The sequence below is a fragment of the Petromyzon marinus genome, chromosome 56 (assembly GCF_048934315.1).
Source record: "Petromyzon marinus isolate PM22_M1 ecotype Great Lakes invasive population chromosome 56, UKy_Petmar_22M1.pri1.0, whole genome shotgun sequence".
Lineage (NCBI taxonomy): Eukaryota > Metazoa > Chordata > Hyperoartia > Petromyzontiformes > Petromyzontidae > Petromyzon > Petromyzon marinus.
The window spans coordinates 7,040,698-7,058,899 of NC_133722.1; the positions used below are offsets into that span (position 1 = coordinate 7,040,698).

General features: G+C 48.2%; 1 protein-coding gene across 1 annotated transcript in view; it reads right to left on the reverse strand.

Moving 5' to 3' along the window:
• The window catches only part of LOC116954810 (integrin beta-3-like), a 44,623-nt gene that overhangs the window by 14,855 nt on the left and 11,566 nt on the right, over positions 1 to 18,202 (reverse strand). The window contains exons 8-9 of the mRNA XM_032975641.2: positions 15,320 to 15,409; positions 4,884 to 5,018 (exon numbers count right to left, since the gene is read on the reverse strand). Coding sequence (XP_032831532.1) covers positions 4,884 to 5,018; positions 15,320 to 15,409 — 225 coding nt within the window. The remainder of the gene's footprint in view (positions 1 to 4,883; positions 5,019 to 15,319; positions 15,410 to 18,202) is intronic.

Sequence of the window (18,202 nt, forward strand, 5' to 3'; positions counted from 1 at the left end):
GTCCTCCGGTTTTTCCCCTCCACATTGAGAATCAACGGCACGCGCGTTTAGAGTATGTGGCTGCTATACATTTCCACGCGATGATGATGATGATAAGCCACTTCGTTGAGCCATCATTCGTGATGGCCAGGTCGCTTCTGAAAAAAAAAGCTACGTAGCTCAGTGTGTGGTGGGGGGCGGTGGGGACGTTTGTTGTTCCCCGCGCTCCGGTGGGAGGAAAATGTTGAACAAACGTGGAAGCGAACTAACGGAGCCACGACGCAGCACGGCACGTTTCTCCCGCCACTCCCGGCACCCGTCGGCGGGTCACTTTTAAATTTTGATTTAAAGCTTTCGCGACTGCAGGGATTCATATTCTTGTATTTTAACCAAGAATACGGGTCCCTTTAAGTTTGGCTTTTAGAACCTTTTGGCGGTTTGGTTCGACTCGGGCAGCGTTCAAGCGGCACCAGAGTTTCTTAACACACCCGGCCGTGTTAAAGTACCTGTTGGTTTTTCTCATTAATGAGTTGTTATTCGTGATAGTATTTAAATAGCATGACCCTCCACGGGCTCGTGTCTTAGCGTGCGCTGGCTATGTGCTCAGATGCGCTACTGGCTTCCCAAGTGCTACCACGAGGTGGCACTGTGTGACAAAAACGAAAACTTACATGGCAAACCGAAACATTAACACAGAACGCAGACTCTTAAAACGCACCAAACCATTAACACACCGCAAAACCAAACCATTGTAAACGCTAATCAAACACAGACTCAAACTATTTCCCGAACCACTGGCACAATTCAAACTGCTAACAAACCAATGCGTGAACACACAGCATCTACGCGTACAAAAAGAAGCCGCGAATAACGCAACCCACAAGCCCCCACAAACCAGGCCCTTCACACAAACCAGGCCCTTCACACAAACCAGGCCCTTCACACAAACCAGGCCCTTCAGATAAACCAGGCCCTTCACACAAACCAGGCCCTTCACACAAACCAGGCCCTTCACACAAACCAGGCCCTTCACACAAACCAGGCCCTTCACACAAACCAGGCCCTTCACGCAAACCAGGCCCTTCACACAAACCAGGCCCTTCAGACAAACCAGGCCCTTCACACAAACCAGGCCCTTCACACAAACCAGGCCCTTCACACAAACCAGGCCCTTCACACAAACCAGGCCCTTCACACAAACCAGGCCCTTCAGACAAACCAGGCCCTTCACACAAACCAGGCCCTTCACACAAACCAGGCCCTTCACACAAACCAGGCCCTTCACACAAACCAGGCCCTTCACACAAACGAGGCCCTTCACGCAAACCAGGCCCTTCACACAAACCAGGCCCTTCACACAAACCAGGCCCTTCACACAAACCAGGCCCTTCACACAAACCAGGCCCTTCACACAAACCAGGCCCTTCACACAAACCAGGCCCTTCACACAAACCAGGCCCTTCAGACAAACCAGGCCCTTCACACAAACGAGGCCCTTCACGCAAACTTGGCCCTTCAAACAAACCAGGCCCTTCACACAAACCAGGCCCTTCACACAAACCAGGCCCTTCACACAAACCAGGCCCTTCAGACAAACCAGGCCCTTCACACAAACCAGGCCCTTCAGACAAACCAGGCCCTTCACGCAAACTTGGCCCTTCACACAAACCAGGCCCTTCACACAAACGAGGCCCTTCACACAAACGAGGCCATTTACGCAGGCAGCTCGACAGGTTTCCCGCAAGTCAACATCCAGATGACGAGATGGCTAGGAGATGTTAACTACCTCGCCTGATATACAGGAGGGGGCGGGTTCGATCCCGACCCTAACGCCTGCTGCTGTATATCTGGAGTTTGCGATGTCTCTCTCTCTTTCATCATCATCACGGTGGCTAGGAGATGTTAACTACCTTGCCTGATATACAGGAGGTTGTAGGTTTGATCCCGTCTATAACGCCTGCTGCACATTTGGAGATTGCGTGTCTCTCTCTCTCTCCCCGTGGTCGCGTGGATTTGTCTCTGTGCCCTCCGTTTTTTTTCCCTCCACATTTAGAAACACGGGTTGAGAGTATTTGGCTACGATACATTTCCACATGATAAGCCACTTAATTGGGCTATCATTTCTGTTTATATAAATGGTTCATATACTTTTGCAATTTGTACTTTGTAAGAGATACGATACTTTATTTTACATATTTATTCTTAGTGATTTGCTTACTTTTCCTCTATTTTGCACTCCAATCGTTTTGTATTGTTTGTTGCCGTGACTTTCCGAGCCACCACTACTTGACATATGTGAAAAAGAGCTTCATAGCTCATCGGATTTCTCCAGGATGAAATAAAGATTATTCTTTCATTTTCTATCGTAAAGATTATATGAAGTAGATTTTTTTTTATTGCCCGATGATGCTGGATGTAATTACCAGCGAAATGTAGTAACTCAAACTGTAAATGTTGTGGATTCACTCTTCAACACACCGGTGGGCTAAAGTAGTGAACTATTTGTCCTTTGTCAACGTGACACTTTTTTTGCTGATTGGCCATGTCGGGTGGTGGAGGGTTACGACACATTTATAAATAACGCGATCTAACCCAAAAAACCTTTATTATGAAGAACATTTCAGCTATCTCCCTGAGAGACTCGCTAAGTGTGAGCGCACAGGCACAGTGACTATTCAAATCGTTCAAATTCAAAGGGGTAGATTTTGAGGCAATGGAACTGAGATTGTCACAGCAGAGATGATGAAGTACTTTCCGAAAAACACTTGAGCTACACATGACGCGTCCGTGCCCAAACACAGAAAACCCCGGTGGGTGATGGATGGTTGTTGCTATGACTCAATGGCATAAAAATGTATTACGGTGGTAATGTTGAAATGATGTCTTGATCAGGTTTCAAAGCTATTTTGTTTAACAGGGTGTGAACTCAACAGACCCGTCTCGTCTCAATTTGCAAGTCACCTGCGGCATTGATTTACCAGCAGCGGGCGATGATTGCCGTGCGTACAATGTAGCCGCAGTCCGACCTTAACAATCGTGAACAAGGCCAAGTAAAACAATAAAACAATAAAAACAATAAAATTCTCACTATATTTTGATTTAAAGATTTCGTGACTGCAATAATTCATTTTCTTAGCTCGTTCATCATCACCTTGATGATGACCGTTTGCGTTATGGTCGAAACGTCGTGATAATTTGTATTGTTTTATATATATTTTATTCTTTTATTGTTTCCCTTCAACGTGACTTTACCGAAAGAGCTAAGAATGTCACACTATATATATATTTTTTATTTTATTGTTTCCCTTCTACGTGGTGACTTTACCGAAAGAACCAATAACATGAATCCCCGCAGTCACGAAAGCTTTAAATCAAAACTTAAGGCCAAGTAAGGTGAAGCGCACTTGAGAGAAGGGAACCCCCGTCATTTGTGTGAAGGAAAGAGACTGGATGAGGTAAGGTAAAAAAATAAACCTGCTAAGGGCCACCGATTCGTCAAGATCATTCCTAGTGAAGCCAAGTTGAAACAAGCCATCCTTCACTTCTATATAAAATTACAAGCGACCTTTTTTTAAAAAAAAAAAATGCTCCGGTCAAATGACCGCTGATGAACGACATCATTTAAAAGGAGGTATCCGTGAGCCTTTCCTGAATAAACGCCAATACTATTATAACGCAATTTACACGTGCCTCGACTCCTTTTACCGCGTGTGACATCGGGCAGTACGCGCACCGCGTCACCTACGCGCGTCTCGACTCGTTTACCGCAACGCAAGTCGGTGAGGACGCGCAAGCATCACCGCGATGTCACTCGGCGAGTGTGGCGATTAATAGCGGCGCAGCTGAGCTTCTGCGGTGGGGGAAAAAAAAAAAAAACCCCGGCTGACGGTCGGTGACCCACGCTGGGCTGGCCCGGCACAGGATAACAACAAACCAACGCACAAACTAACACGCAAAGAGCAGCTGCAACGAAATTAATTCTAGATTTGGAGTGTTCGTGACTGACGATGATTCCATACTCTTCGGCTCTTTCGGTAAGGTCACGTAGGTGAACAGCCATCTTGCTGTGCTAGCTACACCTGATGACGGAAGCTTGTGTTGCCTCCGAAACGTCGCGATTTGATTAACTTCATTTTTTTTAATTTTTACCAACGTGACTTTACCGAAAGGAGCAAAGAGCAAAGAAATTAGTCCGTCAATCTAGACGACGTAAAAGCGCAAAGCTCCAGCTGCTTCCTAATGTCGGAAGGAAGAGCTGAAAGCGCGCGATGCGGTGACCATCTTTGTTCGATGGCCAGCGAAAAGCTGTTGCGAGGATGACCGGAGTTTGCGTGATGGTTGACGCCCCTTGACGAGATCAGCAAGGTATTGTGGTTCACTCGAGGCGAGAACTTTCTGTGTGTAATGAGCGTGACCTTAAAACGTATTTGTTCGGCTACCGGAAGCCAATGCAGCTCAGCGAGCACTGGACGGACGCGGTGTTGGACCTTTGCAGTACCCCGTGCCAGAGAATGTCGTACACGCCGCAGCCTGATAATGCTTTTGGCAGACGTCCAGTGGAGCAGCGAGTTGGAATCGTAAGTAAAACACAAGACCTCACAGCGCTTTATAATACAATCCCAGTGAAAAAAAAATAAAAACCTGAAACATTAAAGCTACAAGGAAAATCAACCCTACACAGACGGATACGCAAGAGAAAATGAACGCGCTTTTTTCAGACGAGCCCTGCAAACCTCGACTGACGGGACCCGTCCCTAACGAAACCGGGGGGGGGGGGGGGGGGGGAGGGGGGGTTGGGCACAAGGCGTTCCACAAAACGACGACGCCAGACCACCGCAAGCTCCGTCAGCCATTGAACGCAGATTTTTGTAGCGGGACGCGGGGGCGTGCACGGCGGCTCTCACCGTGTCCCTCACACGGAGGCCTCCACACTGCCGCTGGCCGGGCCTCGCCGTGCCGTTCTGGCACACGGCCGTGAAGGAGAGCACCACGTCGTCCGGCTGATCGTACACCTCCAGCTCGACCTTCGAGCGGATCTTCTGCTCCCGGGTGAGGAGGAGCGGGGGTGGTGGGGAGAGAAAAGAAGAAGCGAGGACACGAGACAAATACGTCATAACAAGCAGCCACGCCGCGTCTCGCTCGTCTTCCACAAGCTTGCGCCCCGCCCCCACCACCACTCCCCGTACGTTCAAAATGTGTATTGTCGGTTCTTTCGGTAAAGTCGCGTAGATAGACAATTAAAACAAATGATATTATTTTTACTATAATAATATTTTTTAACCTTCTTTGGTTCTTTCGGTAAAGTCACGTAGAATGAGAATAAAATAATAAATTGATAAAATAAAATAACACAATAATATTCTCACGACGTTTCGGCCACAACACAAGCGGCCTTCATCAGGTGAAGGGACGAGACTGTCTGGAGGACAGCGCTGGAGTGAAAAAGCTTTTTCACTCCAGCGCTGTCCTCCAGACAGTCATGTCACAAGCTTTTTCACTCCAGCGCTGTCCTCCAGACAGTCTCGTCCCTTCACCTGATGAAGGCCGCTTGTGTTGTGGCCGAAACGTCGTGAGAATATTATTGTGTTATTTTATTTGATCAATTTATTATTTTATTCTCATTCTACGTGACTTTACCGAAAGAACCAAAGAAGATGAATCCTTGCAGTCGCAAAAGCTTTAAATCGAAATTTAATATTTTTTTATTGACTTAATTTTCCAAGTGACTTTACCGAAAGAACCAATAGTATGAATTCCTGCAGTCACGAAAGTTTTAAGTCAAAGGTCAAAATGCGCTCTCCGCGTCGCAAGATGCGGGAATCTCCATTGGAACTATCAAGAGTGAGCGGTACAGCACCCCCTTGCTGTTCAGAATGAAGGGTTTCTGCGTTAGATCGCGTCAGTATAAGTGCGCCGTAGCCCTCCACCACCCGACACAGCCAGCGGTGTTTGTCACGTAAACAACAACGCGTGCCAATCAGTTTACTGCTTCAGCCCACCGGCGTGTCGGGGAGTAAGTCCACGGCATTTGCGATGCGAGTACCGTGACGTGCCGCTGGCAATTACACCAACCAGCGTCATCTGGCGAATGTGCCAGAATGGCGAGGCAATCCACTTGGGTTCCGGTATTAAATAGAGCAAGATGATGTCATCACTGAACCCACCGGTGGGCTGAAGCAGTGAACTAAAATTGGCGCGTTGTTTACGTGACAAACCTTGCTGGCCGTGTCGGGTGGTGGAGGGCTACGACGCATTTATGCCTAGGCGATCGAACACAAAGAAACCTTCATTATGAATAATATTGGTCGTGATGGCCTGTTACGTGTTAAACCGAGCCACTTGCTGTGTTCGAGAACAACCCTTGGAACTTGACGTGGCGGGAAAACAACTTCCAAGGTCGCGTCAATAAGGCTACGTCAGCCAAACTGGAGGCGTGTCATTTACAGGCCCTGCTAATATTGTTGGTCGCATATTAAAACCGATTTCTGATTTCACAATCAGAGCTGAGCGTTAAGGTGAATGCAGTGAAAATGTTTTGTGTGTGTGTGTGTGCAGCGATTGGTGACCGGGATGAGGCGGTCAACTCGCTACGTTTGGAGAACTTTAACTTAACTACGGGCAGCTTCACAAATCCAAAACGCAGGATGGCCAGCCAGGTCATGTCATATCCCTTTACAGTGGTCTGATTTGGCAAGACTCACACCGCATCATCAGCATTATCAGCCATGATCAATCTACTGCTGGATGAAGACCTCCCCCAGCTGACGCCGTCTCTCACGATTCATGTGATGATCCACCCGGCACCTCGGCACGAGCCGATTTCAATTGTCCATCTTCACTGTAGACGTCTTATCAAATGCGTTTCATATGTTGTCTGCCACTGCGTCGTTATTTCTGATGACCTCCCGTGATCCAGGGACGCAATAATCCACCTTGCACCCTGCTGTCCTCCCCATACACCTCCAATAAGCACGGTTGGCTACGTACGGTGCGCAAAAGAAGCTCATCATACATACTAAACAACACCATCCAAAAAATTCCAGCTAAGGCCCCAACTGAGCTATATAGCTCTTTTTCAGAAGCGACCTGGCTATCCCGAATGATAGCTCAACGAAGCGGCTCATCATGCGGAAATTTACAGCAGCAAAATACCCTACGTGCACGTCGATTCTAAATGTGGAGAGAAAAACCGGAGGAACTGGAGAATAATCCACGTGGACCACCGGGACAGAGAGACACATGCACACTCCAAATATACAGCAGGCGTCAGGGTTAGGATCGAACCCACGACCTTCCGTGTACCAAGCGAGGTAGTTAACATCTCGCCACCATGGCGGGATACATACCCTCGTTTCTTCTCGGTCCAGTCTGGACGATCAAGCTCACAGGGCGCACGAACTTGGGACCAAGCGTTCGTAAAAGTCTCCACTGCCCCCCCCCCCCGGCACCCACCCCCTTAACTCGCACGGAAATATCCCCGTGGCTTTCTCAGTTACCACGTTTCGCAGTGAAGGGAGGAAATTCAAATCTCACGTTTCCCCACCGTCAATTGTGCTATAGAAGGTTTCAGGTGAACGCATCTAGAGGTGACTCTCAGTGGTCAATCATTCCTGCCACACTTAATTTATTAATAATAAGCGATTATAAAGCGCAATTGGTTGGGTGCATAAGAGTATAGTTGATTAATTAACAACGTGCAACCTTCAATCAAACTATCCTCGAATACGGCTCTTTAGAGCAGCACTCGTGATTGAGGACCTTCCACCAGCAGTGGCAGGAGAAAAAACATCGCAGGGATGTGCCGTTACCCACGCAACCCTGAAGCCAAAAACAGAGATATACCACCACACACTTCTGGCTTATGCAAGGTGACGTTATACGGTATATAGGTGTCTCCCCCCGTTGAGCGAGCGTCTATCGCTTCATTGGGAGCGTGTCATTTGTGTAAAGTTCCAGAACAGTCACGAGCACCATGTGCTTTTTTCATCGCATGGCCCTTCCCCATCTCCCCAGCGAGGTTTCCCCCGCATGCGGCGCGCGCGCGCTTGCGCCCCTTTGCCTGCGAATGCATTCGCAGCATCGAAGGACGTTTTTGTCATCGGAAGCATCTGGCGAAATGATGGGGGGGATCGTCATTCCTCGCCAGTCTCACGCCACAACCCCCGCCGTCCTGCTCCAGGTCGGAGTGAATCAGCACGCACGCGCGCGCGCCCGGAGGAAGGCGCGAACCGACGGAGCGGTTTTGCAGAGTTTGCAGAGGCCGAGCGAAGGCCAACCCCCTTCCCCCTCTCACCCCGCCACTGCGCAACCGCACATCGTGCGCAGGTGACCGCCGGGGATACCTGCTCTCTCCGTCCGGGAATTGCCGTCTCTCACCCAAACCTGCCGAGACCATCGATTTCACTTAAATAAGTCAAGATTTGTAAGTCACAATCCGCGTGTGGTTTTTTTTTTAAATGCAGTCTTATTTACAACGTTTTTCATGTTTTGTTTCCTTTGAAACATTTCTTGAGCTCATTAACAGCACATTAACATGTCGCGGTGGCTAGGAGATGTTAACTACCTCGCTTGGTATGCAGGAGGTCGTGGGTTCGATCCCGACCCCGACGCCTGCTGTATATTTGAAGTTTGCGTGTCACTCTCTCTCCTTCCTCGTAGTCACGTGGATTTTTCTCCGGGTCCTCCGGTTTTTCCCTTCACATTTAGAAACGTGCATTTAGAGTATTTGGCTGCTTTAAATGTCCACATGATAAGCCGCTTCGTTGAGCTACCATTTGTGATAACCAGGTCACTTCTGAAAAAGAGCTACGTAGCTCAGTGGGCCTTACCTAAAAAAGTAAAACAAAATATTCATAGTTTTTATAAATAGTTCACATACTATTTATTTTACGTACCTGAAAAGGTTACACAAAATATTCATAGTTTTTACAAACAGTTCACATGCTATTTTTTGACATCGTTTATTTCGGTTTATTTTTTACAGTTTAACATATAACGTATGCAATATAATTGACATAACTCGTGTGTAAAGAATACCCCGTTGAAGAGCGGCAGACGAGGACCGTGGAATTAACACGAACCCAAAGATGGTCACAACGGGGCGCCCAAACTCTCCGTAACAAGAGCCATGACTTGCGTGTGAAATCACATTCTTCACAGAGATCCGGAGCAATGGGAAATGTTGCAAATTCTTGCAGTCTCCTTCAGCTAACATGCCATCCCCGCTCCTATGAAGTCAGCCTCCTTTATATTGGTCGGCAAATTGGACTCGGGTGTCATTTTACAGTGAAACGTCTAAAAATATGCTTCTGTCTGAACCCGTTTCAAGGTGAAAACCTTTGCGAGACAGTCAGACAGAAGAAAAACGCACGTGGTTATTGAAGTTACCGAATGATTTCTCAACGGTATTTTTTTATTTACAATTTATTTTTATTTTACCAGGTAAGGCCCCACTGAGCCATGTAGCTCTTTTTCAAAAGCGTCCTGACAACAAGCTATAGCTCAACGAAGTGGCTTATCACGTGGAAATTTATAGCAGCCAAAACATATCTAAACACGTGATGTCAATCCTGAATGTTGGGAGGGAAAAGCCGAAGGACTCGGAGAAAAATCCAAGCGACGACAGGGAGAATATGAAAACTCCAAATGTGCAACAGGCGTCACAGGGTCGGGATCGAACACACGACCTCCTGCATACCAGGCGAGGGAGTTAACATCTCCTAGCCACTGCGGCACCCCTGGGTGTACAGATGCATCGACTGACACTGATTATTACCGATTCCCAGGCTAATGATATAAGCGTCACATCGTGTGCGAGCCTTTATGTTTTTCAATTTGCATATGGTGTACGCAGTGTGTTAAAATGACCCCCTCTAGTCAGTAAGGGACCACTAGATTCAATAAAATGTTGAAAAAAGAACAACCAAATCTTCAAAGGAGTCGCCACCCTGACTGGTGATGGCTCCGTCGAATTGCGAGTTGGGCAAACCATGACACCACACAGCAGACTGATCGTTAGACTGCCATTTATTCCGCGCATGGCTCACCTCTCTTAACGTTACTCAACTCGGCAGTAAACAGCGAGACATAATTTCATCCTTGGCGTGAATCAAGTCAGCGGTTCTCTGGTGAAAGGGGAAGTAACTAAGTATGGATGTCTGACACCACACCGCACCACATGCAGCAACTACTCTAAAACATGGCCCTGTTCCGTTTTCCTCTTTGACACGTCCCCAAATGTTACTCTCCTCGAGCTCTCGGTCTCATATGGAAACGTTTTGATTCATTCTGACACCGTTCCTAACTTCTGTTTTGCACATGGACTTTTCACGACCGATATTAAGAATGACAATTATCGCCGTCTTTCGGGTGAGATCACTGTGTAGGTTACAATGTAAAACGTTTTACCAAATACCCTCCCCGCCACAGCCGACACAGCCAATCAAATCAAGCTGCCACGTGGAGGGCAGATATTCCGAGCGATTTGCTTTTTTAGGAAAAGTGGGATTTTTAAAAGCCATACGCAACGTTAAAAAGCCGCATTCCTCCGGTTTTTGCTGAAAAACCAAGTACATTGGCAACATTTGCCCATCACGTGACAGCTTTATTTCATTGGCCCTGTCAGGTGGTGGAAGGTTACAGTTAAACCTTGTGACATTGTGCACTACGCAATGATCTAACACAAGATAAACTAATTATGAATCGCAACGCCATGTGTTGAGAGAAAGAGCCCGCCTTTTTGCGTTCTCTGGTCTGAAACTGGTGAGACGAGGCACGAAAGAAAGCCGTCTCTGGTGTAGGCCAATCAGTTTCAAAGACAATGCAGATATTATATCAGAGCATGTTTGTTTGCATGTTCACAAATAGCGCGTGTGGTTAATGCGAACTTGATCCCTTGAAAAAAGGTTTATATTTGGTGTCTTACCACCTCCTGTTTTATTGCCAGAAAGCGTATGGCGTATCGTTCTTTTTTCATGCACAGAACTTAACTTTGGAGATCCCTTCGAGTTGCCCCTGTTATGCACACTAGGGGGCAGCAACTTGCCCATCTGCACCGGCACACAGCGATGTTTGTTCCATAACATTCCAACCCACTTATTCAGTTCTCAGGAGACTGGAATTTAAGCCGAACTAAGCACAGAACCAAATGTAATATGATTTTATTCATAGACGCCGGGGATATGAACACGACATATTATTTGAATCCGAAACAGCCACGTGGCTCAGCAGTAGAGGTGAGCGGCCTGCACTTGGAATGTTGCGAGTTCAAATCCCTGACTGGGGGTTTGACTCGGCCCATCACCCCGGCAGGGTCTATAAAATAGATACCACTTTGTGGTGCCATAAACAGTGGTCGTGCTATGATATCACTCGCCCCCCGTCATAGAAACGAGGAGTTTCCACCACTGTCTTAGGGCTGTAAAACAACGGATGAGCTCCACCTCCATGCTCATTTGAGCAGAAAATCACTTGGATCAATGCAGCGATCCAGAGTGGTACAGTGGTCGGAGCGTGTTACTTCGCAATCAGAACGGCTGCCAGTTCAAATCCCAACCGGCGTTATCCAACCCCATCATCTCTCCATGGCACACAAGTCAAATTTTGTCAAGTGAATTACCCCCTGCCATAGGAATGAGGAATTTCCACCACCGGCTCCGTGGTTGTGAATTGCATACGATCGTCGGTGAATATGTTTTCGACCGAGTTAACCGCCTCGATTGTATGCACATATATAAGTATATATTTGTACACACCAGTGCCGCCGACTCTTTTTACGGTATTATTATGATTACACGCGCTCTCCCGCAGCCCCAGAACCCGAGGCTAAATATACTCCGCAGGAGGAACCATGGAGACGGGGGGCACCGCGCACGACACGGGGGCAGCACTGGGCCAGCGCGCCTCCGCGCAACAACACAAAAAAAAATCTCCCCCCGGGGCCGACTGACTTCGTAGCGCGTTGGCCGTTCCCGCACAACGGCAAGGCCCAAAACTTCGACGGTCGTGCACATCGGGCGGCCGACTGAGTGGCGGTGGCGGCGATCACCGCCGGTCCACCGCTTCCTACGAAGAGGCAGCTGACGAGACGCCGAGAGGCACGACGCAGCTGCAATATTGGGTCTGTCAAGAAGGGTCCCTGCCAAGTCAGGGATATAACTGCTGCTGCTAGTGGTGGGGGGGGCACAAGCTGTCGAAGGTGGTCTCACCCCAGGGACAGACGGCAATCATAATAATGATGGTAATAAAGGAAATCGATTTCAACACATCCGTCAAAAGTTGAGTTTGTTATTGACGAATTTTTTTTCAACAGAAAATACGTATGGAATATTTGTGCTTTCGTCAAAAATATCACCGCAAAAGTAGCTCAGAGGATGATTCGTGTTATCTCATATAATCATGATCATCAGCCGTGGATGAAGGCCTCCCCCCAAGTCGCCAACACTTCTCACGATCGCGCAATGTAATAATCCGCCTAGCACCTGCACGCGAACTGATTCCATCGCTCTATCTCCATGTAAATCTGCTCTCCCAAGTATATCATATGATACCGTTTTTTTATCGCTATGTGACAAAACGTTTCCCACTTTGCAGGTCTGCAAAACCACTTTGGAAATAAGTTCCGTCAGGTTTGCTTATCCGGGCCATTCTCCTAACACGTTGGGGGGGGGGGGGGGTGATGCATTGCTTTGCCAGACTTCGGAATAGACACTTCATCTCACGAGTTGGCACAATTGGAATTTTAAAAAAAATATACATATAACATTTGCTCAGAAAACACAGATGAAAAAAGATGGGGCTATGAACGCGATTCAAAAGTAATGGGGTTTTGATGATCACAGCGTGACATGTACAGCTACCCCCCACCCCCTTCATCCAACGCAACAGCTGTTTTTAAACACTGAGGCAGCGAGCAGCTGACAGCAGGGTAGGTGCGGCAGTCCACAGTATAAGGGGGGCCTGCTGTTTTTCCAACAGCTCGCATAGCCCTCAAGGCTTCCTTAAGGGGGGTGATGCATTGGTGATGCATTGCTTTGCCAGACTTCGGAATAGACACTTCATCTCACGAGTTGGCACAATTGGAATTTTAAAAATATATAACATTTGCTCAGAAAACACAGATGAAAAAAGATGGGACTATGAACGCGATTCAAAAGTAATGGGGTTTTGATGATCACAGCGTGACATGTACAGCTACATCCCCCACCCCACCATCCAACGCAACAGCTGTTTTTAAACACTGAGGCAGCGAGCAGCTGACAGCAGGGTAGGTGCGGCAGTCCACAGTATAAGGGGGGCCCTGCTGTTTTTCCAACAGCTCGCATAGCCCTCAAGGCTTCCTTAAGTCTCCCCATCCGTCCACAAAGGGGGGGAGAGGGGTCACCGCGCCTTCCAGTCGGCTCGCAACAAAAGGCGCCCTTCCCTGCCCAAACCCCCCCACCTCTTCGGTAAAATGCGACGAGTTCGCTCTAGCGCAGCGGCCACGCGGGTTGAGATCCGCCGGTCAATAATTCTCCGCACTGCTGCGTAACAACCCCGCGACCCCACACCCCCCCCCCCCCCCAGCGTGTTCGCGAAATTGTACAGTGACACCTCGGGCGGCCGGACAGAGAGGGGAGCAGCTGCGGTCAGATCAAGCCGAAAAGTCTGGTCGCGTGAGAATAAGGACATGAAAAATGTAGGCAGCGGAAAAACAAATTGCAGCCGTCTGTATATGCCCGTGTGTGGTGCGCGTGTGTTTTAGCGTATAGACACAAAACATAAAAGAACTGTAGAGTATTGTGCGTTGTCTACTGTGCTGGTGAGTTGGTTGGTTCAGTGGTTGAGGGTACATCGGTCTCCCCCATCCCCCACAAACCCGCCCCCTCCATCCCTCATCGCCCTCCCCTCCATTCCATACCACCCCTCCCCTCCATCCCCCATAACCCTCCCCACCATCCCCCATAACCCTCCCCTCCACCCACTACCACCCCTCCCCTACATCCCCCATAACCCTCCCCCTACATCCCCCACCACACCTCCCCTCCATCCCCCATAACCCTCCCCTCCATTCCCTACCACCCCTCCCCCCCATCACTCCTTCCCCCACCACTAACATATTGAGTGTATTGACTACACGTTCACACACTAACATACATATTTTAGACATTATACACTACAGTATACAATGTGTTGCGGTGCATTTCATTACACATCACCGATTTTGTATATTAGTCTAAGCAAACATTACGGGCAATATTTAATTATATCTTTGTTATTTACTTCCATTGGATAGACTGTTGACTTTTTATATCTTTTTTTATTGGCTGACACAGTCCAGCTAAGTGCGAATTGCAGGTAGCCAGGTGTTCCAATTAATTTCTACCTACGTGACTTTACCGAAAGAACCAAAGAGTATGGATTCCTGCAGTCACGAAAGCTTCAAATCAAGATTACTCGTCAAGTGTTTTGTGACATTTAAGAATTGTAAGAATCCCAATTCATAGTCGCTCGTAAGAAGGGATGCGACTAAAGCACATGTCCCGTAAATCCAGGTCACCCGTATTACCGTTCCCATTTCCCGATAACGACAACCACTCTTATTGACAACTTTCGTTCGGGAATCGCATTTTCCATGCCACAGTGGGCCAGCGGCAACAAACGCCTGCACGCTGCAACACACAGGCACGGGGGGGTCTCTCTCTCTCATCAGAAACAAAAACGCTTGCCACAAATGAACCACAATACCTCGCCGAAATCGTCAAGGAGCGTAAACAATCGCGCGAAATCCGGTCATCCTCGCAGTAGCAGCAGCAGCGGCAGCGGCAGCTTTTGCCTAGCCAATCGACACAAAGACGGTCATCACATCGCGCGCTTAACTACCTCGCCTGTTATGCAGAAGGTCGTGAAGTTCGATCGCAACCCTAACACCCGTAATATTTGGAGTTTGTATGTCCTCCCCGTGGCGGGTGTAGATTTTTCTCCGGGTAAAAACATGCGCTTAGAGTATTTGGCTGCTATAAATTCCCATGTGATAAGCCACTTTGTTAAGCTATCATTCGTGGCCAGATCGCTTCTGAAATAAAGAGCTATAAACCTCAGCGGGCAATAACTGGTAAAATAAAAAGTTTAGTTTGGTTTTCAGATGCGCTTCTGTGGCCGTCTGGAACACTCTTTCTTCCGATATTAGGAAGCCTCTGGGAGCTATCCACTTTGAAATCTAGATTTGAAACTAACATCTTTAGAACTGCTTCTTGCGTTCAGTTTGCCGTCCTTCGCCCGCACCTCCGATAAACACGGCTGGCTACGTACGGTGTGAAAAAAAAGTTCAATATACAAGCGTGTCGAGCGGTGCGGTACGCACGTTGTACGCGGATACGATGAGCTCGATGACATTGCTGGAGTCGTTTGCGAGGATCCCAACTGTGGCGCCCGGCAGGAGCTCCGTGTAGCTCTACGCACGAACAGACACACGCGCAAACGACACCGTGGTTAGCTATTCGCACATCGTGCAGCCTTTACAAATGGAGCCATCTATACCGGTACTAGCCCCGTGCTGTTCTTGCGTATGATGAACAATGCGCCCCAGCAGATAAATGCCAATGTCAAGCGAGGTCTGCGAGCCACGAGAGGGGCTTCAGGAGGGTGTTTTGTGTGGTATTTCTGCTATTGCTCCTGCCCTTCTACTCCTCCGTTGAAGGGAGCGCAAGACTAGAGCGGTGTTACGACATGGGTCCATGGTTTGGGTTGTGCGACCACAATCGCTCGACTGTGTGCCTTGACCATTCGTGAAAGAGATGTGCGCGTCGGCCCGTTGATGTTGCGATGCCGTTGATGGTCACACCGACAGTGTCTTTGAGGGGGAATGTCAAAGCCGGGAGTTGCGATGGTTGGGTGTCGAATTACGTGCTTGTCCTGTTCCAATCTGATCGTACCCGTCACTTTTTTTTAATTGAGATAAAAAACCCCTGCGTGTTTGTGCACGCGTTTTCCCATTCAATTAAAACCGTTAATTTGAATCTGGCATTTTCTAGATCGTGTAGGATGCCGATACCAATAATCGATAGCGTGCAGCATGTCGCGCTCCAATTTGTTTTTTCAACAGGAGATCTAGGGCATTGGCAAGGCCACGGTTAGATATGCCACGGTGGTGGTGGTGGTGGGTCCATCTGGAAGCCTAAACCGTAATCCAATGGCCGTGATTTGAAAAACGCGGTCGCAACAACGACGCCATTCATTTGCACCCTTTTAATACAGCGACGGCGCGCACGCGGATATAATCCGTTAGCACGAGGAGAACTAAGCTACTGCGGATGATGCCTACAGCCCTTCACCAAACCCCCTAACACACCCATAATTCCCCCCACCCACAGTCTTATGTAATCCGACCCCAGGAAACACAAGCCCCTCCCCACACAATGGGCTGCTGTTGAAATTAAAGGCACGACATGCCTCCCACCGCCGTGAGCAACTCGGAAGAGGTTCAAAGAGGGCTTGGTTCAGGACCGACTTTACAAAGACAGCTGCCTGTGGCCCTGTCACACCGGGGCGTGGGGAGATCTCGTCGGATCTCGGAAATGAAACGGACCGAGCCTGGACGTGCTTTGGACGGATGACCACCCATGCCTAAAAAATATGAGCAAAAATATCTAAAACAGGCGACGTGTTGGGCAATGGCCCCTCCTTCAGAGCACACCAAGAAAGGTAATTTGCCTGAAACGTCGCCCTATAATTATTGTTTTCCGTTTGAAGCAGTGTTACTGACGAATGCGTAGAATTTCCGTGCGTTATTAGTGCTCGTGCAGCCAATGCCATCGCAGCATCGCCAAATAATCTGCTTAACCGTGCATAAGAGGCTGCTGCGGAGCTACGTGGTGGGCATTAAGCATTGTTGTACCGTGCTTACAGTGAGGGAAAAAAGTATTTGATCCCCTGCTGATTTTGTACGTTTGCCCACTGGCAAAGAAATGATCAGTCTATAATTTTAATGGTAGGTTTATTTGAACAGTGAGACACAGAATAATAACAAAATAATCCAGAAAAACGCATGTCGAAAATGTTATAAATTGATTTGCATTTTAATGAGGGAAATAAGTATTTGACCCCCTCTCAATCAGAAAGATTTCTAGGAGCACACTCTTAAAGGGAGTGCTCCTAATCTTAGCTTGTTACCTGTGTAAAAGTCACCTGTCCACAGAAGCAATCAATCAATCAGATTCCAAACTCTCCACCATGGCCAAGGCCAAAAAGCTCTCCAAGGATGTCAGGGCCAAGATTGTAGACCTACACAAGGCTGGAATGGGCTACAAGACCATTGCCAAGCACCTTGGTGAGAAGGTGACAACAGTTGGTGCGATTACTCGCAAATGGAAGAAACACAAAAGAACTGTCAATCTCCCTCGGCCTGGGGCTCCATGCAAGATCTCACCTCATGGAGTTGCAATGATCATGAGAACGGTGAGGAATCAGCCCAGAACTACACGGGAGGATCTTGTCAATGATCTCAAGGCAGCTGGGACCATAGTCACCAAGAAAACAATTAGTAACACACTACGCTGTGAAGGACTGAAATCCTGCAGCGCCCGCAAGGTCCCCCTGCTCAAGAAAGCACATATACATGCCCGTCTGAAGTTTGCCAATGAACATCTGAATGATTCAGAAGACAACCGGGTGAAAGTGTTGTGGTCAGATGAGACCAAAATGGAGCTCTTTGGCATCAACTCAACTCGCCGTGTTTGGAGGAGGAATGCTGCCTATTACCCCAAGAACACCATCCCCACCGTCAAACATGGAGGTGGAAACATTATGCTTTGGGGGTGTTTTTCTGCTAAGGGGACAGGACAACTTCACCGCATCAAAGGGACGATGGACGGGGCCATGTACCGTCAAATCTTGGGTGAGAACCTCCTTCCCTCAACCAGGGCATTGAAAATGGGTCGTGGATGGTTATTCCAGCATGACAATGACCCAAAACACACGGCCAAGGCAACAAAGGAGTGGCTCAAGAAGAAGCACATTAAGGTCCTGGAGTGGCCTAGCCAGTCTCCAGACCTTAATCCCATAGAAAATCTGTGGAAGGAGCTGAAGGTTCGAGTTGCCAAACGTCAGCCTCGAAACCTTAATGACTTGGAGAAGATCTGCAAAGAGGAGTGGGACAAAATCCCTCCTGAGATGTGTGCAAACCTGGTGGCCAACTAAAAGAAACGTCTGACCTCTGTGATTGCCAACAAGGGTTTTGCCACCAAGT